The sequence below is a fragment of the Lytechinus variegatus genome, chromosome 7, assembly GCF_018143015.1.
Source record: "Lytechinus variegatus isolate NC3 chromosome 7, Lvar_3.0, whole genome shotgun sequence".
In the NCBI taxonomy this organism is placed as follows: domain Eukaryota; kingdom Metazoa; phylum Echinodermata; class Echinoidea; order Temnopleuroida; family Toxopneustidae; genus Lytechinus; species Lytechinus variegatus.
Genome location: NC_054746.1, coordinates 42,101,697 through 42,125,132, shown reverse-complemented (window position 1 = coordinate 42,125,132; position 23,436 = coordinate 42,101,697). Strand labels below are relative to the sequence as shown.

General features: G+C 34.2%; 2 protein-coding genes and 2 non-coding genes across 4 annotated transcripts; all 4 read left to right on the top strand.

Annotated features, from left to right (window-relative positions):
• The first annotated feature begins 345 nt into the window (after positions 1 to 345).
• On the top strand, positions 346 to 2,536 carry LOC121419341 (ADP-ribosylation factor-like). Its single transcript, XM_041613764.1, has 4 exons — positions 346 to 558; positions 827 to 1,003; positions 1,175 to 1,312; positions 2,282 to 2,536. Exons 1-4 carry the CDS (start codon positions 456 to 458, stop codon positions 2,437 to 2,439), a joined length of 576 nt encoding a protein of 191 aa, XP_041469698.1. The 5' UTR covers positions 346 to 455; the 3' UTR covers positions 2,440 to 2,536.
• A 5,270-nt stretch (positions 2,537 to 7,806) lies between these two features.
• On the top strand, positions 7,807 to 7,878 carry TRNAD-GUC. The gene has a single exon. It is a non-coding gene; the product is annotated as a tRNA-Asp (tRNA).
• A 2,487-nt stretch (positions 7,879 to 10,365) lies between these two features.
• On the top strand, positions 10,366 to 10,437 carry TRNAD-GUC. The gene has a single exon. It is a non-coding gene; the product is annotated as a tRNA-Asp (tRNA).
• A 4,260-nt stretch (positions 10,438 to 14,697) lies between these two features.
• LOC121419338 (ADP-ribosylation factor-like) lies at positions 14,698 to 18,866 on the top strand. The gene is made up of 4 exons (XM_041613759.1): positions 14,698 to 15,131; positions 15,877 to 16,053; positions 16,652 to 16,789; positions 17,184 to 18,866. The coding sequence occupies exons 1-4, from the start codon at positions 15,038 to 15,040 to the stop codon at positions 17,357 to 17,359; spliced, it is 585 nt and encodes a 194-aa protein (XP_041469693.1). The 5' UTR covers positions 14,698 to 15,037; the 3' UTR covers positions 17,360 to 18,866.
• The last annotated feature ends 4,570 nt before the right edge of the window (positions 18,867 to 23,436 follow it).

The window sequence follows — 23,436 nt, the reverse complement described above, 5'->3', positions numbered from 1 at the left end:
GCCGATTATACTTTTTTGGGCTTATTTGCTGCTTGTACAGCTATCTCTGCAAAATCTCCTCGTGAGTTTTTTTTTTCTTCTTTAAGTTTAGCATGTCATTTTGTAAAAATTAGTTTATCCTATTTTGGGGGGAGAAAAGTGTCCGTCCACGTTCCTTGTTCTGAGTCGACCGGACTTGTTCCCATAAACGTATGAGTCGTGGGAACAATTAGGCCTATATATCCGCAACATCATAACTTACACGTGTCAGACCTCAGCCTGAATCATGCAGATAGGCTTCCAAGTTGTGTGTGCGATAATCGTACATCCTCTTTGATTTATAAGGTGTAAAAGCCCGGGTAAATGCTAGGCCGATATCATTCACTACATAGTCATTTGAAAAAGACTATATCATTTTGATAAGAGGGTAGTCTGTTTCGCGTTTTGATTAATATTAATTACGATTCAGATAAAAGATGGGTTGTATTCTATCTCGGATGGGTTCTGCTTGTCTGTTCACTGAGTGCATGTCTGTGGAGAGTCCGTCAAAGCTGTTAATGATTGGTCTGGATGCAGCAGGTATACTGAGGCTCGAATCTTGTTTCTTTATATTTCAACAATTTACAAAGTATATATAGCCAGGTCCCTCTTTCAGATTATTTGATATCTGCACTTGAGAGTATAAGGGGGAAATGGGGGGGGGGGTCGGACATCCACAGAGTGAGAGCAATTTATTCCAAATAGCTACCTCTCAGCCCTCGTGATCGACCAATGGGAATTCTATGAATAAAGCTCACATTATCAATCGATAACATTATACCACATGATTATTCTATCAAATTAACAGGAAAGACCACAATTCTATACAGGCTAAAGCTGAATAAAACAGTGACAGTTATCCCGACCATCGGATTCAACATTGAGACCATCACACCAGGACCAGGGATAACATTCGACGTCTGGGATATTGGATATTCTGATAAACTCAGACCACTTTCGAAACATTATTACCCTGGAACACAAGGTAAATAAGGACAACATGGCTTTAATGTTTTGTTGAAAATTGATGTTGCTATGTAGTTGTCATTTTTAGTATATTTTCATTTAGGCTGAGTGACTTGGAATACATATATCCTACTTTGTTTCTACATTCGTCTGTTAATTATTTTTTTCAATATTGTTTTCCATTTTAAAGGATTTATCTTTGTGGTAGACAGTCAAGATCAAGAGCGTTTCTCTGAAGCCAGAGAGGTACTACACGATATGGTGTATGCTAATGAAATGGATGCAAATATACCCATCTTAATCCTTGCCAACAAACAAGATCTGACAGGTAAGCCATTTTTTTTTCATTATTTTCAACATACAAGTCAGAAATATAAAAATGCAAATCAACGAGCAGAAATATCTACTTTACATTTAAAATGGGTAGTATACAAACGAACATGTTAATGTTTTCTTTTGTTTTACTAAACATGGACAGCGATCCCGAGGGGGGTCCCTCGAATTTTGAATTTTCGCATGCAGCATATGGGAGAGGCCCCCTAGAGGAACCAAAACTAAAACACAAAACGTCGTGTATGATCAGAAGAATATTTTCTGATGATTATGTTGCTGTTGATAAACTTCACAAAATAGGGGCGGTTGCGCATCCCGAATCAACCAACATGAATTAAAATTAACAAAATGGGCAAATATCATAAAAGTAGATAGTTATGAGAAAGATTGAACACTATATACGACAAACGATTAAAAAGTTCTATGATGTTTTTCAGTTTTCTTTTCGCTCTTCCTTGCAATATTACGACCCAGAGAGAAAAGGTGTCCTGTATAGAAACCAACAGATTATTATGGCCGATGTTTGCCCTAATCATGCCATGGGAGCTACTATAGTTCCATGCCATAGAGATAATATAGCTCTATCAAAATGACTATATGCCCATAAACACGATCTATTCAACAGACTTCTATTAAAGGGTTCCTGTTTTTCATATAACTATAATTATTTCCTTTTTCGTTTTCAGATTTTTTTCAACCTTTTGCCACTTTGCTTTTAAAAATGAATCATCCTTTATACAATTCTTCTTCTTCTTTTTTTGAACGAGTATAACTGTATCGGGATATATTTCTCGATTGACTAGGTATAATTTCAATTGTGCTCCAAACAACACATCATTAGGACTCACATAGGCCTGATAGGGAAACTTTATTTTCTTCATTTAAATCGGACGTATGAGCAAGAACTGAATACAAGACAAAATATGTATTATTAATTCAATTTCCATTCCATCTTATTTTCAAGGTGCACATGACGTAACTAAGTTGATCGACGTGCTCCAACTCCGCGACCTTACCCAGAATCCTTGGCATATCCAAGGCGCATGCGCCACAACTGGAGATGGTTTGCACGAAGGACTAGAAGAATTATCAAACATGATCAGAGAATACAAGAAATCTTAATATCACTCACCAAGGATATTAAGAGTAAAATGGAATAGAAGACTCAATGTCCGACGATGCCCTAAAGGAAATCACTCAGCTTTGAAAACTGTTTCTTCATCTAGAAAATAAATGAATTGAATTGAATCTATGTTTTAAAAGAAAGAATCATCATGAGTGTGACGCTCGATTTATTATGTATGATGATAGTCCGATACCCTATGAGCATGATGAGTGGTAATTTAAAGTGGTTTAAACATTACGAGTGGCGGCAACAGGATTTTGAAACTTGTTGGGCTAATGGGGGGGGGCAATGGTGGACATTATTATCATTATTTTACCTATTAGGTAAAATAATCGCTAGCGAAGCGCGAGCTAAATTTTTTTAATGTATAGGCCCAACTGAATTGTAAAGGATCATTTGCAGTGACTCGTGAAGATGACATCTCACCTAATAAAATGATTGGGGGCGTGAAGCGCGAGCTGAAAACTTTCAATATCCTAATATTATCACTGGACGTTATCAGCACTTTTGGTAACCATAAAAAGGATGGGTATCTAACAATTGACAATTTTCGAACATCTACCCGATATACAATAGATTGGTTTACTTGTCAACTTCTTTTATGATTAAATGCCTTTTTTGTTTGCATAAAATTATGCCACAACATTACAATGCCCAAGGAAAAGGCAACTAGATATATTATTATTTACTCAGGAATTTGCCCGATGCAATGCCTTAAAATATACTTGCTTTCATAGCTTTGCCCGCTTCTGGATTCCAAGGGCTGAGAGAGACATGTGCATTCAAACTCTCACCCTCTCTTCTGAATTTGCTTTCACCATTTCTCCTTTTTCATTTTTATCCAGCTTTTGTTTTCTTAATTCCTATTTTCTTTCCTTTTTTTCTAATCTTCTCTTCATCGCTATTTTTCTTTCTTTCTTCCTTCCTTCTAAACCTGCATTTGCGAATTATGTCTCCAAATGTCATTTTTATTTGTTATTTATTGAACTGTATTTTTGTGTTAGTGTTCTCTTTTAGCGCCAGCTAATGAGAATTAAGAGTCTTTTAACAGAAACTTGATTTCTTTTGATAATCCTAAGGTATTAGCTGGTGTTCTTTCCTCTCTTTTTTTTAATGTGTGTATGTGTTGGGGTTTTTTTTTATTTGATATTGGATATTGTATGGGGATTACTTTCAGTGTAATTAATTTGAATATTGTTACGAGTATAATGTGTATCTGTAAATAAAACAAAATAAAACAAAATAAATAATATATGATAAAATAACTCAACAATATTATTGATGAGCGCGAGTGCGTGGCGCGAGCTGAAAAATGTTCAATATCAACACTTTTAATCATGAACATGCATGCGTATGTCGCTAAATTACATGAAACTCAAATATGGAGAAGAATAATTTGTACAGATTAACACTGGATGTTTAAGCTCCGTGTTATCTTATTGAACAGATCATTTATTTATCTCAATCAACAGCCACTGCGAGCGCGAAGCGCGAGCAATATTTTTTATTTTGTATAATGACCTGAAAGATTTATGTTAGTGACTAATATTGTTGGAAGCTAATAGTGACTGGATGAGAAACTTTCAAAATTTGAAGAATGCAAAATGCTCCTTTGGAGCACTTTACATCTTTAGTAAAAAGAGTAAGGGAGAGAGATAGAAAGAAGGGAAAGAAAAAAAAGAAAGCAGAAGCTTACGGAGAAAGGGAAGAGAAAAAGGAAAGGAGAGTGAAAAGGAAGGGAAAAGAGAGAGGAGAGGGGAAAGAAAATGAAGGAAAAGAAGGAAAGGAAGGGAGAAAGAGAGAAACAAAGAAAGAATTCAAGGTAGAGGGGAAGGGAAGACAAAATATTAAGGAAAAGAAAGGAGAGGGGAAAGAAGGGAAAGAAAAAAGGGAAATTGACTAGAGAGAAAATGAAAACAAAAGAGAAAGGAGAGAGGGAAAATGAGAGAGAAAACGAAAGGAAAAGGGCAGAGGAAAGGAAGGGAAAAGAAAGGAGAGGGAAGAGAAAAGGAGGAGGAAAAGAGAAGGAAAAAAGGTAAACGGAGGGGAAAGAAAATGGAAAAATAGAGGGAAAACGAAAAGATAGATAAGGGTGAAAAGAAACATGCATGCGACATCGAAAAATACTGATCTTGGTACCACATACAAAACTGCATTTTTTTCAAATATTTTGCTGGTAACAACATTCATAATCTTAGGGATCGCACGGTCGTTGTCCCCCCCATCAATTTTAAGGAGGAGGAGGAGAAGAAATAGAAGGAAAAAAATAATGAGAAGATAAGATTAATGACTACTAACAAAATATTCCAAACAAAATTACATGATCTAGTAGCTTTTTAACTTTTGGAATCCCCCAAACTGCATAACTATTTGCTTATTTTCTGTTAAGTTCAAGTATTGTCCGTAATGGAGCATAACATAATTATAAAAAAAAAACATAAACATGTTTACCAAATACGAATCCACAAAATCAATTACATTATATTTTCGTTCCTTTCTTCATAATAATGTTATTCTGATGAAACCCCACGCCTTCGACCATTATAAGCTACAAGGTCCCCAATTTATTGTTCACACGATGTGCATGCGGTGATGTAATGATTTTGAGTATGATATAATTTTCAGCATCATAGATATAATCGATGTAGGCCTAATTATAAGAATTATATTTGATTAAAATAATTTATTCGATGAGCGTCATCGGTCATCGGTTGTCCTTCACGGTGAGGTTTTGTGCCCGCCACCACCCCTACCCCGGCTCTACCCCCTTCGGATCCTGGTGACATGTATTAACTGATGCATGATGTATTTATTTATCCATGACCATATGTGTCAATTTTAGATCAAATAAATCATAATGAATGATTTTATATTAGACTAAATGGACATTAGACCAAGTGTGTTAGACCAAACGATCATTGGACCATATAACAATTAGACGAAATGAAAATTAGCCAATTTAACGATTAGCCCAGCTTGTCAATAGACCGTTGGCTATTAGACCATGTGTTCATTAGACCAATGAGATATTAGACCAAGAGGGCTAAATGGAATTCAGACCAAGTATAAATTAGACCATGCAGTCAATAGATTAAATGACAATTAGACGAAAATGTAAACAAGACCAAGTGCAAATTAGCCGAAGTGGAAATTAGACCAAGTGGTGTGAGACAAACTAGAAATTATTCTAAATGGTTTTAGATGTACTGCTCATTAGACGAAATGGATATTAGACCAAGTGGGAATGAGACGAATCGGATATTAGACCAAGTGAGAATTAGCACAACTGGTCATTAGACCAACTGGGAATTAAATGAATTGGCTATTATACCACCTGGGAATAAGACGAATTCGATATTAGACGAACTGATTGTAGACGAAATGGGTTGAGACTATGTGAAGTTGGACGAACTCACCAAGTGGTATTAGACCATCCGATAATTCACTAATTAATAATCGGTTGACGCATTGATTCAATAATTGCTTTTCAATTTCTGACTATCGCTTTTATTATATACAAAGCAACGAAAAGATGAAATTCGAATGTTCAACAAAATAAAAAAAAATGGTGGGGGGAGGGGGGAGCCATCAATGTTCCTTTCAAGCCCTATCTTCCTAGTGATATGAGAAACATCACTAAGAAAAAAAAGGGGCGTTTTGTTTTATAAAATTCTATCGGAGGAATGCGTTTAATTAATGTCTGTATGGCAATATCCTGTAAGTATTGTAATTCTTAATTATTTATGATAAAAACATAAATATATTTATTTTAAAAAGTCTGTATACAATGTGCTCACGATATAAAACGTGCATTCAATTTTTGCATATCGATTGTCGATATATATTTGTAAGTAGTGTAATTCATGCAGACTGAACAAGCGTTTATTTTTTACAACAGGTTCCCTCTTATTTTACATTAATAAAATTGTCTTTGATTTCAATCACTGTATTATTTTGATACAAATAAAAGATTTCATGTCAAATTTATATGTCATGTTGAATCTTGTGATGTTATATTGTTTTTGTATTATTATTATTATTATTATGTTTACATGTGAAATATGCAAAATAAATTCAATTTCAAAATCAAATATATTCGTTAGTTATTTGGCTCTGTCAAACGTAAAATTGTAGAATAAGACTAATGTATAAATGATTTAAGTTTATGATAATATCATAATTTACTTCGGCTAACTTGGATTAGCATATTGTTATAATTTCAGCTCCCGATTACCAAATGTGTGTTTATAATGATAACGAGTCAAATAAATGTATGTGAGATTTGTAATAATTATTATTATCATATACATAAATGAGTATGAAACGTGTGCCAAGTCACACTCTTACAATCTAACTGCATGGGAGAGATAAAAAGATTTCAACTGAACATGATTGATTTTTTTCCCCAAAAAATGTGTTATAGTTTACAGGCTTTGAAAATAAAACACGTAGTGTGAGAGAGGACGAGAGAGAGAAAAAACAAGAGAGAGGGGGAACAGAATTAAGGGACATGGAGAGGGAGGGGTGTCTAGCTACTGTGCTTTTCCAGGGTTAGGCCCAAACTTATATGCTCATAACGTTCCGGTTACATTCGTTCGTTTTCAGCATTGATTCCATTTTTCTGCCCTTCAAGGTCTCTTGTATAGGCCTATAGGTTACGTTAATTATTATTGGAACTAAGTTAGGGACTTGCCTTTTTTTTACAAGCTCTGCTTTTCTTGGCAAGTTAATTTAACTTCAATTACCTTCAATATTTCCTATGAAATGTTTTTGAACTATTATGAATTATTTTGAACATGACTGTATTGTAATGTTACTCCGATTATACTATTTTGTTGAACGGAAATAAATGAATCTCAATCTAAATCTTCAATAACAAATAATGTTTTGTGTCGATAAATCATTGTTTGAGAGGATATTCATTTTGGTTTGAGGTTTATATTTATTTTTTTCATTGGCATTAAGATGGGCTGGGACTTTTAGGGTTCTGCCCCCTCCCCCCCCCCCCCCCCCCGAAATCGAAAGGAAAGGACAAAGGTGAAAATGATCTCATTTATTGATATCATACATGTAAAAAAAATCATTGCAAAATCAGATTTTTATTTTAAAAAGGCCCAAATTTTGCCAGCCTTTTTAAATAGAAATTTTCCAACATACGCAATGCTGAGCTCCCTCCAAGTTAATGGTTCGTTTTGCTCACCCGGGACAATAGTTCTTTGTCATGCCCTCCAATAAAGCAGCTTGAATAAAGGATCCGTGGATTTTCAAGTTCAGTGCCTCACTTAGTGACAAATGCTTAAACTCTGGAGCTATCTATTCATAGTTCCATCCTTAAATCAGATATGTCTCAAAGTGCTCATCAATCCTCGGTAGTATAGTGGTGAGTATCCCCGCCTGTCACGCGGGAGACCGGGGTTCGATTCCCCGCCGGGGAGAACGTTTCTTTTTCTTGATATCTTTCATATGGTGGTTGATCTGATGCTCCTCAGCGAAGATTCTATTCAAAAAATTATTTTGTTTGTTTTCAAACTTTCCTTTTACACTCAATAGTCATGATTCTGGTGAATGCATATACCTATAATTTTCCTGGAATTGCGCGGAACAATTTCAATTACAGGGGTACTCCGGCCTGAAATGAATATGAACTGAATACATGACAATTAGAAGGAGTGTAAATAAGACCAAGTGAAAATTAGCCGAAGTGGAAATTAGACCAAGTGGTGTTAGACGAACTGGAAATTATACTAAATGGTTTTAGCCCAACTGCTCATTAGACGAAATGGATATTAGACCAAGTGGGAATGAGACGAATCGGATATTAGACCAAGTGAGAATTAGCCCAACTGGTCATTAGACCAACTGGGAATTAAATGAATTGGCTATTATACCACCTGGGAATAAGACGAATTCGATATTAGACGAACTGATTGTAGACGAAATGGGTTGAGACTATGTGAAGTTGGACGAACTCACCAAGTGGTATTAGACCATCCGATAATTCACTAATTAATAATCGGTTGACGCATTGATTCAATAATTGCTTTTCAATTTCTGACTATCGCTGTAATTATATACAAAGCAAAGAAAAGATGAAATTCGAATGTTCAACAAAATAAAAAAAAAATGGTGGGGGAGGGGGAACCATCAATGTTCCTTTCAAGCCCTAAGTGATATGAGAAACATCACTTAAAAAAAGGGGCGTTTTGTTTTATAAGATTCTACCGGAGGAATGCGTTTAATATGGCAATATCTTGTAAGTATTGTAATTCTTAATTATTAATGATAAAAACATAAATATATTTATTTTAAAAAGTCTGTATACAATGTGCTCACGATATCAAACATGCATTCAATTTTTGCATATCGATTGTCGATATATATTTGTAAGTAGTGTAATTCATGCAGAATAAACAAGCGTTGCTTATTTTTTTTTATATCAGGTTCCCTCTTATTTTACATTAATAAAATTATCTTTGATTTCAAATCACTGTATCATTTTGATACAAATGAATGATGTCATGTCTGATTTATATGTCATGTTGAATCTTGTGATGTTTTATTGTTTTTGTATTATTATTATCATTATTATGTTTACATGTGAAATATGCAAAATAAATTCAATTTCAAAATCAAATATATTCGTTAGTTATTTGGCTCTGTCACACGTAAAATTGCAATATAAGACCAAGGTATAAATGATTTAAGTTTATGATAATGTCATAATTTACTTCGGCTAACTTGGATTAGCATATTGTTATAATTTCAGCTCCCGATTACCAAATGTGTGTTTATAATGATAACGAGTCATATAAATGTATGTGAGATTTGGTAATAATTATTATTATCATATACATAAATGAGTATAAAACTTGTGCCAAGTCACACTCTTACAATCTAACTGCATGGGAGAGATAAGAAGATTTCAACTGAACATGATTGATTTTTTTTCCCAAAAAATGTGTAATAGTTTACAGGCTTTGAAAATAAAAACCCGTAGTATGAGAGAGGACGAGAGAGAGAAAAACAAAGAGAGAGGGGGAATAGAATTAAGGGACATGGAGAGGGAGGGAGGTGTCTAGCTACCTTGCTATTTCCAGGGTTAGGCCCAAACTTGTACGCTCATAACGTTCCGGTTACATTAGTTTTGTTTGTTTGTTTTCAAAATTGATTCCATTTTCTGCCCTTCAAGGTCTCTTGTATAGGCCTATATAGGTTACGTTAATTAGTATTGGAACTAAGTTAGGGACTTGCCTTTTTTTACAAGCTCTGCTTTTCTTGGCAAGTTAATTTAACTTCAATTAACTTCAATATTTCCTATGAAATGCCTTTGAACTATTATGTATTATTTTGAACATGACTGTATTGTACTGTTACTCCGATTATATTATTTTGTTGAACGGAAATAAATGAATCTCAATCTAAATCTAAATCTTCAATAACAAATAATGTTTTGTGTCGATAAATCATTGTTTGAGAGGATATTCATTTTAGTTTGAGGTTTATATTTATTTTTTCCATTGGCATTAAGATAGGCTGGGACTTGGAGGGCTCTGCCCCCCCCCCCCCCCCCCCCCGAAATCGAAAGGAAAGGATAAAGGTGAAAATGATCTCATTTATTGATATCATACATGTAAAAAAAATCATTGCAAAATTAGATTTTTATTTTAAAAAGGCCCAAATTTTGCCAGCCTTTTAAATAGAAATTTTCCAACATACGCAATGCTGAGCCCCCTCCAAGTTAATGGTTCGTTTTGCTCACCCGGGACAATAGTTCATTGTCATGCCCTCCAATAAAGCAGCTTGAATAAAGGATCCGTGGATTTTCAAGTTCAGTGCCTCACTTAGTGACAAATGCTTAAACTCTGGAGCTATCTATTCATAGTTCCATCCTTAAATCAGATATGTCTCAAAGTGTTCGTCAATCCTCGGTAGTATAGTGGTGAGTATCCCCGCCTGTCACGCGGGAGACCGGGGTTCGATTCCCCGCCGGGGAGAACGTTTCTTTTTCTTGATATCTTTCATATGGTGGTTGATCTGATGCTCCTCAGCGAAGACTCTATTCAAAAAATATATTTTGTTTGTTTTCAAACTTCCCTTTTACACTCAATAGTCATGATTCTGGTGAATGCATATACCTATAATTTTCCTGGAATTGCGCGGAACAATTTCAATTACAGGGGTACTCCGGCCTGAAATGAATATGAACTGAATACATGACAATTAGAAGGAGTGTAAATAAGACCAAGTGAAAATTAGCCGAAGTGGAAATTAGACCAAGTGGTGTTAGACGAACTGGAAATTATACTAAATGGTTTTAGCCCAACTGCTCATTAGACGAAATGGATATTAGACCAAGTGGGAATGAGACGAATCGGATATTAGACCAAGTGAGAATTAGCCCAACTGGTCATTAGACCAACTGGGAATTAAATGAATTGGCTATTATACCACCTGGGAATAAGACGAATTCGATATTAGACGAACTGATTGTAGACGAAATGGGTTGAGACTATGTGAAGTTGGACGAACTCACCAAGTGGTATTAGACCATCCGATAATTCACTAATTAATAATCGGTTGACGCATTGATTCAATAATTGCTTTTCAATTTCTGACTATCGCTTTTATTATATACAAAGCAACGAAAAGATGAAATTCGAATGTTCAACAAAATAAAAAAAAATGGTGGGGGGAGGGGGAGCCATCAATGTTCCTTTCAAGCCCTATCTTCCTAGTGATATGAGAAACATCACTAAGAAAAAAAGGGGCGTTTTGTTTTGTAAAATTCTACCGGAGGAATGCGTTTAATTAATGTCTAAATGGAAATATCCTGTAAGTATTGTAATTCTTAATTATTAATGATAAAAACATAAGTATATTTATTTTAAAAAGTCTGTATACAATGTGCTCACGATATCAAACATGCATTCAATTTTTGCATATCGATTGTCGATATATATTTGTAAGTAGTGTAATTCATGCAGACTGAACAAGCGTTGCTTATTATTTTTTACAACAGGTTCCCTCTTATTTTACATTAATAAAATTGTCTTTGATTTCAAATCACTGTATTATTTTGATACAAATGAATGATGTCATGTCTGATGTATATGTCATGTTGAATCTTGTGACGTTCTATTGCTTTTGTATTATTATTATTATTATGTTTACATGTGAAATATGCAAAATAAATTCAATTTCAAAATCAAATATATTCGTTACTAATTTGGCTCTGTTACACGTAAAATTGTAGAATAAGACCAATGTATAAATGATTTAAGTTTATGATAATGTCATAATTTACTTCGGCTAACTTGGATTAGCATATTGTTATAATTTCAGCTCCCGATTTCCAAATGTGTGTTTATAATGATAACGAGTCATATAAATGTATGTGAGATTTGGTAATAATTATTATTATCATATACATAAATGAGTATAAAACGTGTGCCAAGTCACACTCTTACAATCTAACTGCATGGGAGAGATAAGAAGATTTCAACTGAACATGATTGATTTTTTTAAATGTGTTATAGTTTACAGGCTTTGAGAATAAAACACATAGTGTGAGAGAGGACGAGAGAGAGAAAAAAGAGAGAGGGGGAATAGAATTAAGGGACATGGAGAGGGAGGGGGTGTCTAGCTACTGTGCTTTAACCAGGGTTAGGCCCAAACTTTTTCGCTCATAACGTTCCAGTTACATTAGTTTTGTTTTTTTGTTTTCAAAATTGATTCCATTTTCTGCCCTTCAAGGTCTCTTGTATAGGCCTATAGGTTAGGTTAATTAGTATGGAACTAAGTTAGGGACTAGCCTTTTTTTAAAAGCTCTGCTTTTCTTGACAAGTTAATTTAACTTCAATTAACTTCAATATTTCCTATGAAATGCCTTTGAACTATTATGTATTATTTTGAACATGACTGTATTGTATTGTTACTCCGATTATATTATTTTGTTGAACGGAAATAAATGAATCTCAATCTAAATCTAAATCTTCAATAACAAATAATGTTTTGTGTCGATAAATCATTGCTTGAGAGGATATTCATTTTGGTTTGAGGTTTATATTTATTTTTTCCATTGGCATTAAGATAGGCTGGGACTTGGAGGGCTCTGCCCTCGCAAAATTAGATTTTTAGTTTAAAAAGGCCCAAATTTTGCCAGCCTTTTTAAATAGAAATTTTCCAACATACGCAATGCTGAGCCCCCTCCAAGTTAATGGTTCGTTTTGCTCACCCGGGACAATAGTTCATTGTCATGCCCTCCAATAAAGCAGCATGAATAAAGGATCCGTGGATTTTCAAAAAATTATTTTGTTTGTTTTCAAACTTCCCTTTTACATTCAATAGTCATGATTCTGGTGAATGCATATACCTATAATTTTCCTGGAATTGCGCGGAACAATTTCAATTACAGGGGTACTCCGGCCTGAAATGGATATGAACTGAATACATGAAGGAAAATTAAACAAGCCCAACTCATCGCAATCGGATGGAAAGGTGTGATGTAACGGTATTTTTTCAATATTTTGGTTAAACTTTTTCTTTGCATGTCGTCATACAAATGCAGAACAAATGGTGCCATCTATCCATTTGGTGGTTTTTTTATTATAATAAATTGATTGAATAATAAGTTTTTTTTTTTGCCCCAAGAAAGTGGAGATATAGGATTGACTAATTATTCAATGTAAGATCATCACTACCCTAACGGACTTTGTAAAACTAGAAATATTTGTAACAAAGACATACAAAATAAATTAAAAAAATTAGCCAAATTATTTTTCTAAGCTAGCCTACAACAGATTTTTTGACATAATATATCTCACCCATTTTCCTTTCATTTTCTTGCCCTTTTTCCTTTTTTTTTCTTCAGTGTGGAAAAGTGTGGAAACGAAAAAGACATTGAAAGAAAAAGATATTGCTGGGGGCCCCCAGCACCCCTATACGCCAGTGGTTAAAAAACTAACACAAATATTTCATCTCTCACAATCGTGGCTTGAATCGGTAAAAATGAGATAAGGTGTGTTTAAAAAAAAGTAAAGACAAAAGCGATTTAGAAAAAAAACGACAGAGAACAGGGAATGATAAAATTGAGAGGGTATTTTTGATCAACCTCAAATGTTTTGTTACCTTACAAAAAAGGACGCCTATGTATCCCAATATTTCTCTCTGCTCTATAAATAGAACTTTCATTTATTCCCTGAAAGGAAAAGGGAAAGACGAGTCTATTGAATCAATATTTCTTCCACTACTGAAAACCACGTATCAATAGTTGACCGAACAATAGGAATCACCGGTCTATGACGTGGAGTGTGTGACAGACGCAGACAACACGTAAATTTACGATGTCAACATGTCGATGTAATCAATTTGTTTGCTTTTTAACAATAGTCTCGGTAAAGGATTTGATCATGATCATATCGCCAGCACACCAAAGCACATGCAGGCAGGCTTTACTAGTCTATACACGTCACTTGAACACGTAACCTTGGCAACTAATTTTGTACATACTCATAGTATTATGCTGCAAGGTGCATTGCCCCCTACTTTATGATAAAAATAGATGCACTATACTGTCCAATCAACAGTTTTATTTGCTTTGATTTTTTTTCTGTTTTGTAAAGCCTGCCGATTAGAAAAATATCAATTGATATTTTACGGGAAATAAATAGGCATACTCTTTATTTTGTAGTCCTTATCATTCTTATTCTTAATTTCATTCTTTTTCTTTCTTGTCTTCTCATTATTTATCTATTAATTTATTATTATTATCATTATTAATATTTTTTATTATTATTTTTATTATCATTATTATTGTAATAATTATTATTATCATTATCATTGTTATCATTATTGATATTATTCTTCTTATTATTATTATTAGTAGTAGTATCATTACTATCGTCATCATTGCTAGAATATCATCATCGTCGTCATCATAATTAGGATGACGATTGATGTGATCGTGATGACAACCTGTGATGATGATGAGGAGGAGAAGGAGGATCATCATCATCATGATCATGATGATCATGATGATGATGATGATGAAATTGATGACGGGTAATAATATACTGCTACTAGTACTATACCAGTTGTATGTCCGAAAGGGTTGTTTTTCATTATGGCAGCTTTTAAGTCAAAATCTTGCACCATAGGCAGACTAAACATGATTCAGTGACACACGACTTGTATTTGGTTCCTATATACCGGGTTCCTACCTTATTATTGTTGGTTGATTCACCGTTGACAGGGTTTACGGTCTCACATCCGGGAATTTGGCATGAAAAGTCCCTCTTCAGCTATTGGTCGAAGCGAGGCGGTGTGTGACAACTTTACTTACACGTGTCAAATTTCGCATCATCGAATTATCGATAGCCTGCTTGGTTTTCTATATAAAGTGGTAGAGGAATGTTTGAAAAATCATAATTCTACTTTTCTCAGATCAAAATTCAGACTTGGATACTGAAGATTTTTACAAGAGATTTATATTTTCACATAGCCTTTACACGCAGCAGAGTGGATTTGATATCATTATCAGCAGTCATAGGAGGATTATCTTTTTGTACTTTTGGAAGTTGAAATTGTTGATCTGAGATGGGTTTATTAATGTCTCGGGTAATGACTCTCTTCAAGGAATGGTCTCAGGGAAGTCCTTCAAGAGTTCTTATGCTTGGTCTGGATGCAGCAGGTAGATCTATCTTTTTTTTCATCTTTACGTCATTGGTTAAAAATTATCATGATTATTTTTTTGTCACTGTATATGCATTATTACAACAAGTATGATTTGTTTCAAGTTTTATAGAGGAATATTTATAATATTACCTCTTGAATAAAAGTACTGGAGCTAATTATAGGCATGACTATTTTTGTTTATAAATGGAAGTAATGTTGGAGGTTATCAGGCTGACAAATATCAGGGATTGAATGTCGGAGGTAAACATTTAAGAGGTCTTTTGTGATAGATTAAAAAAATAGAACAATAATGTCAGTCGCGCGTTGACACCGTGTTATTTTGTAAGAGCGCTATATAAATGAAAATGTTTATTATTATCATTATTATTATTATTATTATTATTATCATTAATTATTATTATTTATCATCATTATCATTATTTATTATTATCATTATTATTATTATTGCTATTATTATAATTATTATTATGAAGAAGAATATTTACAGAAATATGTTCGGAATAACTCATGTCGGAGGAAAAATTGAGCAGGATGTAATATGTCTAGTGTCAGAAGAAATCGGCCAGGTAAAAATGTCACAGAGAGAGAAAGGGGGAGAAGGGGTCACTGATGAAATAAAAATGAGCTTCTGATTACCTGAAGAGAATACATGTATTGCAGGGATGAGGAAGAAATGGAGGGGGGGGGGGTCACGTATGTATTGCCTTGTAAATGTTAATTTTTTTTCTTTTTATTTATAGGAAAGACTACATGTTTATACAAGCTGAAGCTGAATGAAACAGTGACAACGATCCCTACCATAGGATTTAATGTGGAAACCGTGACACCAGTACCAGGTCTATCATTCACCGTTTGGGATGTAGGCGGTCAAGAGAAAATCAGGGCACTTTGGAGACATTACTACTATGGCACACATGGTAAGGGTTATTATTCGATCTGCATTAATCTATTTTAGAATTAAGGAATACATAATTGTGTGTTTGTGCTTCCGTAATCCGTCCATAAATTAGCCTACTGGACCCTTATTGATTTATCCTCAAAATAAAAGAAGTTCCTGCAGCAGAGTCTCGAGAACACCTGTAATCTTACCGATTTGCGTAATCTTACAAGAAATTGGTATTTGGAGTATGGAATCTTACAAATTTCCTTGAATAAAACATCCTTTTCCCTTTTTAAAACAGACCTGTTCTGTTAAATTACAGAAAAATTCCTGTTTTATGAATTTACAGAATGATTCTGTTATTGCTTTCTGCAAAATCTTCTGTTTATTTTCTGTAAAATCACGTTTTTTTTAACAGTGTGGAACCTTATTGCTTTATGAAACCTAAATGGAAATTTGAGTAAAAAAAAAAACTCGGTCAATAACGTATATAGACCCGAATGGTATTTTTTGTGTGGAAATTTTCATTTTTTTTATAAACTATTGAGCATGGTGAGTTTGATATAAATTCTATTTTTTTTCAGTATAACGAACAACACTCTATAATGTGCAGAATTTTATTTTATTTTTTTCAGGTGTTATCTTTGTAGTAGATAGCCAAGATCGAGAACGATTCGCAGAAGCTCGAGGTGAACTGCTTGCTATACTACAAGCTCAAGAAATGACTAGGAACGTTCCTGTGCTAATACTTGCTAACAAACAGGATCTACCAGGTAGGCGATACCTCACTCATTAAATTTTGCTAGAAAAAACCCAGAATAATGCCACGAACTCGTTCATTATAATTGCATGTTGCAAAAGAAATGTTGATACTTTACAATTTTTCTTTGTACTCGACGACTATTTTGTTTATATTTTGGAGTATTCATGTTTATTGTATATGCAAACATATTTTGATTTTATCATTTGTACTGAGAAATAAAAGCAAACAAAGAAAAATCTGGATAAATACATATTTATTTTCGATTAGAATAGACAAACATTGGTAATGGATTAGTCCGATATTGTGGGTTTAATATTTCAAATAATTTCAGATCTACCGTTTAATACCAATTCCAACCATCATTTTATTAACTTCTTTTTTAATCTTCCCACATTTTTCATCAGGTGCACACGGTGTGACCAAATTGATTGACGATCTCCAACTCCGAAATCTTACCCAGAATCCTTGGCATATCCAAGGCGCATGCGCCACGACTGGGGATGGTTTATACGAAGGACTCCAACAACTCTCCAAGATGATCCGGGAATTCAAGAAATCTGGAGGAAAGGTGTCCATGTAAGAAGATACATGACGCCATTAATTGACCGGCCATTGTGGATCTGCAAACTGGTGTAATCGCGTTGTGACGATGAAGTCGAATGTCGATCCTTGCAATATTTGGGATGAGTGGGGACGGGAGGGGGGAGCAGCAACTTGACAATGATGTTGCATGTTTTGGCCAGTATCCGGGGCGTGCGCCCCCCTTATTTGTTTGGGGAGGCGAATCCCAGTGAGTCAAAAGTCCATGGACTTAAACGCTGTTCGTCTAACTGAAAATAACTTTTTAGTTTAGCAATAGGCCGAAATGACCTGAAAAATAATAATAAAAAATGGAATTGCTTTATATATATATACAAAATAGATAGTGATTGATTTAATACCACGGGTGTAGGAATTCAAAATTGAAAATTTATTTGCCTCTCGTTGACATCTCATAAAGAATTCCGGAACACTTTTTAATGGCACTATAGAACATGGACAAGCATAGCTTTCATCTGGGTCATTTTATCTTTTCTCGAGTTCCAAAATTTTAACAAATTGGATTTGAATTTAGCTGTTAACAGATGGGCTCTCCTCCACATCAGATGGTAGGTAGTTCCATTCATTGATGCATCTCATTAAAATAAAGCTGCGAATTCCATTAATCATGCTAAATGCAGGGCAAGAAACTTCTAATGATTGTTTACGACTATATTATTTGAACATCACCCATTCAAAAATAGACATTTATCATTGAAAGCAATAAATACCTTTTAACATAATGAATAGTGATGTTAGTCAAGTTTGGTATGATTTGATTTCCACTACAATATTGAACCTAAAATGTTATTTAGAATGTCAGAGGCTATATTGGATATGTAATAGCATTCCCTTTCAATATATTATACTAATAAACTATATGACAAACGCAAATCTTTAATTGTCAAATTTTATTAAACATTTAGTTGTGGTGTTCTGAATGACAGACATTTTTCTTTTGTTTAGTGTAAATGCATATTGTAGATATTCTAATTGTTTTTCTCATTCCTTTAGTCTTTCATTACATCTAAAAGCGCCTTCAAACGAAATGGGATGTGGCACCATAGGCCAACAAATTATTATAATTCTTATTACAGAAGATATTATTTAAAAAACATATATGATTAAATGCACTTTCGTAATCCGATAAGTGAATACCATCCCTTTTTCACAGCAAGCTTCTTTGTACTACAAAACAACTACGAAGTTTATATTTTGAGATGAAAATATGCTCGAGTATGACTTGTGTTAACAAGATCGAAATGTATTATGTTTGCATGTATTATGCTATAGTCGAAACTAATCTCAATCATACCGATCTTCATTTTTTATATTTCCGTTTCCCGTGTGTTTGGCTTAACATGTTATGGAATTAACGGTCAGAAAATATTTGTACATATTCAACTGCAATCTATGCTCGTGAAAAGTTGTAAGAATCAACATCGTGTATCATTTTATATAGTTTGTATAGAAAATGTGTATATTATTGTAAATAAAAGGAAAGGTCACTTTATGAGAAAATATATCTTACAATAAAGTTTCTATCATCTATTTTGGGTGCCTGATTTCAAATATTATATAACTATACTACAAAGCATATTTATAGCAAGCGAACTATGTGTGGCAGTTGCGTAGGCTATGAGAGTTCATATTGAGCCACACATAAAATATAGAGGAAAAGACAGAGAGGTAGAGATGAATAAGAGAGAGAGAGAGGGGGATGTGGGGGTGAACCTATGTGGCTCCATTCTACATAGAACAATTAGCAAAATTCAAAGCTACTTTGTTCACTAAATCCTGTCTAAAATTATTAATACAATTATCAAATTGGACTATTATTACAGCATTCAATGTAGTTTCGTTCATTAATTATCTGAATTTTCCTTTCTCGCAATTTCATTGAACAGATTTAGTGGGTTCATACACAGCAAAAACTGTGGTGTTAACCGGTGTACATAGAGGACCACACCAGATATTTTACACCGGTGTTAAATTGGTGGTGTTAGTTTTACACCTACAGGTGTTATTACAACACCTATGACTGTTACATTAACACTCTTTGCTGTTATGTTCAATCTCTATAGGGTGTTATTTTAACACCTCAGGGTGTGGTCCTATATTAACACTAATTGATGTCAGTTTTAACACCACAGTTTTTACAATGTAGGTACTCTGCTTTATATGGAGATCAACCTACATCGGTTTGGTTAACATGAGCCTTGTTGGTTAAGATTTGTTTTTGCATATAATTTCCTTTTGATCAACAGTTGATATGTTCATTTTGTTAGCCAATCGAATATTTTTTTGTAAGAGTGCATATTCTGATTTGGTTTTATTTTTATTTTATTTACGGTTTTCTTCAGCATTGATTCGTATGAAACATTTTGTCATTACATACCAAACATAATTGATTACTGTTTTTGGAATGAATCATAAAGAAAAAAAATGGATTAGAAATATTTATACCAAAAAACAATCACAACGTTATTGGGGATCTGCTTTTTCTTTTTTCTTTTTTTTTACTTTAGACATCTACCCAATATTTTTTCCTACAATATGTATATAATAACTTTACATTTTATGAGAAAATGAATTAATAATTTTAAAAGTTAATCATTACTTCACCAAACTTTTTTTTATTGTCTCATTTCAACTTTGATCATGATGAAGATCATTTCTGACAATACGATAAATGACATTCCGAAGTAGATATTTGACCGATGAATGGACTGGACAAAGTCCCATCAGGGCATTATTCAGAGAACTTTATCAGTTTATGATATCAGACTATCTGTCCATCTTAAATAAACATAATGTCCATGCGTCTTTGCAATGCACATAAAGCAAAATATTATCATTAATCCTTGGCATATCTCCTTCCGTCAGGTCACATAACAAATCAAGGAGGTCTTTTTATTTATCTTTTATCCATCGCAAAAGAAACAACTTTGAAACCTAAATTAGAATTTCGTCAATTTAAATGAAACTTGATAGAGATTGTTGCACCACTCCTCCATTCATGATGATGATGATGATGATAACGAAACAAAGAACAACGATAATGATATATTATGGTGATATTAACATTTTTAATAATGATAACGATTTAAATTATTACTTGTTCATGTATATTTTCTTGAAGCGCTCTGAGCACCGAAAAATGATTAATGGTGGTGACCCGGGAGGGGGGCGGGGAATTTAAGGCACTTCCTTTGACGAGTGGATACCATGCGCGACCATGGGGTCTCGAAAAGCAACCCATGTTCTGAAAATGCACCCCTTAACAAGTAGGCCTATTAATATTGGCGTGTGGAACCCTACCCTTAACAAGAAATGGGAACAAAACGATACACTTGGCCCCTAAACAAGACTAGTATACAGCGATATCATGTCACGGATGTCGGTCTTACCTTTACCTACACCGACCAACCTCCCACACCTCGCGCAAATCGGACACTAAACACATGTTGACGGGGCAAAAACTACATCCTTTATAAAACATTTCAGTATTTTTTATACCCTCGAAAATTGGACCCTAAACACGTAGCTTTCCGAGCGAAATAGACACCCTTTTTTCATTATTTTAGTGTTTTTGAAACTCTTATTACGTTACGTACGTAACGAGCCCTGTCTTTTAAAAGACATTCTTTTACTTTTTTTTTGGGGGGGGGGGTCGCGCATGGTATCCACTCGTTAATGCAAGTGGCACTCCTCCCGGGGGTGGTGATTTTTTTTAAACTGATTGCTAAGAAAGCATGAATGCTTTTCCGGGGGAGGGGGGGGCACTTCCATTGACGAGTGGCTACCATGCGTGCACAGGGTTTCGAAAAGCACCCTAAACAAGTATTTTCCATGTTCTGAAAATGCACCCTTAACAAGTATTGGGGTGTGAAACCCTACCCTTAACAGGTATGGGTAACATAACGGTATCCTTGACATGTTCCCTGAATTGACCCCCTAAACAAGTACAACGATATCTTATTTGTTATGTCACGGACGTCGGCTTTACCTTTACTTTCATTGGGTTTAGTACTACCCCCACCTCGCTCAATTGCTTAAATTGGATCGTAAACACGTTGTTTTCCAAGCAAAATAATATACATTTTTTTCATTATATTAGTGCTTTTGACATCATTATTGTACGTAACGTGCCCTATCTTGAAAAAGAGATCCTTTTTGGTGTTTTTTGGGGGGTCACGCATGGTATTCACTCGTCAAGGGAAGTGCTCAGGAAGTGCCCTCCCCCATGCTTGTAAGCAAGCATGCAGAGGACCGTCACGACGGATTAAGGTAGACATATGCGCTAGAAGAAGCCACTATTATATATTTGAAATGAAATGATATTCTGGATTATGCATCTCCTTAGTTTATTTTCCTGATCATGGTCGATCGAACAGAACTATTTAGATTGCACCATTGATTGGGCCCCTGGGGCTTAGGTTCGATCGAGAAATGAAAGTATCTTTATTTTTATAGACTACAGATAGCGCTGTTGCTTTTCTTATAATATAAGCTCTTTAGTTTTCCACGAATGAATTCCACCAGCAAACGCATGCCGAAGTACTAACATCGTGATTTGCAAACAATAATGAAAATATGTATGTGACAAAAAAGAGAAGTAAGAAATAAAAGTTTAGTGCTGAGTACAAACTGGATTTAGAATAGCAATAAAAACGAAAATTAATAACATAAGATGTATTTCCCTTTGATTGCATATTTTCATAGAACCTTCCATGCAATGGGGCTGTGTTAGACTTGGTTTGTCTATGAGGACAAGTATATGTAAAAATACTTATATCGAACATAACTGAATATATCACATAAGATCTTGATTTAGTTTTAATTTCGGTTGTGGTTATGATGTCAGCTGAGACCATCCGAAAACCGTGATTAATTGTTAGGATTGTCACCACTGAGTTGGCGGCCGTGGTTAAAAACAAGATCAATGTGGTCGACACGAGTTTACACAAAGATTTGTCATTTTAAGCTCTATTCAATAATAATCTCTGGCATATGCATATAAAGTCATTACGATCATATAAATATCAATACGACTCGTGGAGTAATTGGCCTATGATAATAGTTGCAATGTTGTAACAGAAATAGAGTTCAGGATTCAGTTATAACATTGCACCTATTATCCCACACTAGACCAACATTGCAACAAGTTTAGTTCAATTATTATCGAAAGCATAATCGTCCACTCTTTCTTCAGTGTGATACTTTTTGTCCAGTGTCATTTGAAATAAAATCATTTATTGTCAGTCCGTGATAAAAGGAACTTTTTCTATATAGATTCACGAGATTGTTTAATTTCCAACAACAACGACAAAAATCAAGTAAAGTTATTCGAAATAAATTACACTTTTATTATTTGTTCTACACTGTTAGAAAATTTATCTTTAAAATAAAAGAAGTTCCTGCAGGGAACACCTTTAATCTTTATTTTTTTGCGTAAAATTACAGGATATTGGTATTTGGTGTATGGAGCCTTACAAATTTCCTTGAATAAAACACCCTTTCCCCCTTTTTTACAGACCTGTTCTTTGCAGAAAATTCTTTTTTTTTAATGAATTTACAGAATGATTCCGTTATTGCTTTCTGCAAAAATCTTCTTTTTTTCCTGTAAAATTGTTTTTTTTAAACAATGTATGCATCTGTTAAATTGATTGAATATGTGATAAGAGAAGTTCAATCAGAGGCCGGGGCAAGGGGGATTCGTTCAGAAAAAATCTAACTAGCCATAAAGAATAAAAAATAAATAAAAAGGATCTTCCCTCCCGAATGAAGGTATGAAGTCATATAACAAACATTTTGACAAGCAAACAAATTAATGAATAAATAAAATTAATAAAAAAAAAAATCAACCATGCAGGTCTACACTTGCCAATATAATATCATATTCGACATTATCCACTTCGTAGGCCTACATGACCCCCTCCCCCTGGATTATGGATTAATCACCGAGTTCAATCTAGAACGAGGCTAATCGTTTAAATGATTGTCCACTAAAAGAGCAATGCTTGCAAGTGGAGAGATAAGGGGAAAGTGGGTGGAGAGGCTATTTCATCTTGTAAC

Bases quoted from the DNA above. Each gene is read 5' to 3' on its own strand.
- LOC121419341 (XM_041613764.1), top strand. From the start codon at position 456: ATGGGTTGTATTCTATCTCGGATGGGTTCTGCTTGTCTGTTCACTGAG. The intron at 559-826 runs GTATACTGAGGC...TCAAATTAACAG, and splicing joins GATTGGTCTGGATGCAGCAG to GAAAGACCACAATTCTATAC. The intron at 1,004-1,174 runs GTAAATAAGGAC...TCCATTTTAAAG, and splicing joins TTATTACCCTGGAACACAAG to GATTTATCTTTGTGGTAGAC.
- LOC121419338 (XM_041613759.1), top strand. From the start codon at position 15,038: ATGGGTTTATTAATGTCTCGGGTAATGACTCTCTTCAAGGAATGGTCT. The intron at 15,132-15,876 runs GTAGATCTATCT...TTTTATTTATAG, and splicing joins GCTTGGTCTGGATGCAGCAG to GAAAGACTACATGTTTATAC. The intron at 16,054-16,651 runs GTAAGGGTTATT...TATTTTTTTCAG, and splicing joins TTACTACTATGGCACACATG to GTGTTATCTTTGTAGTAGAT.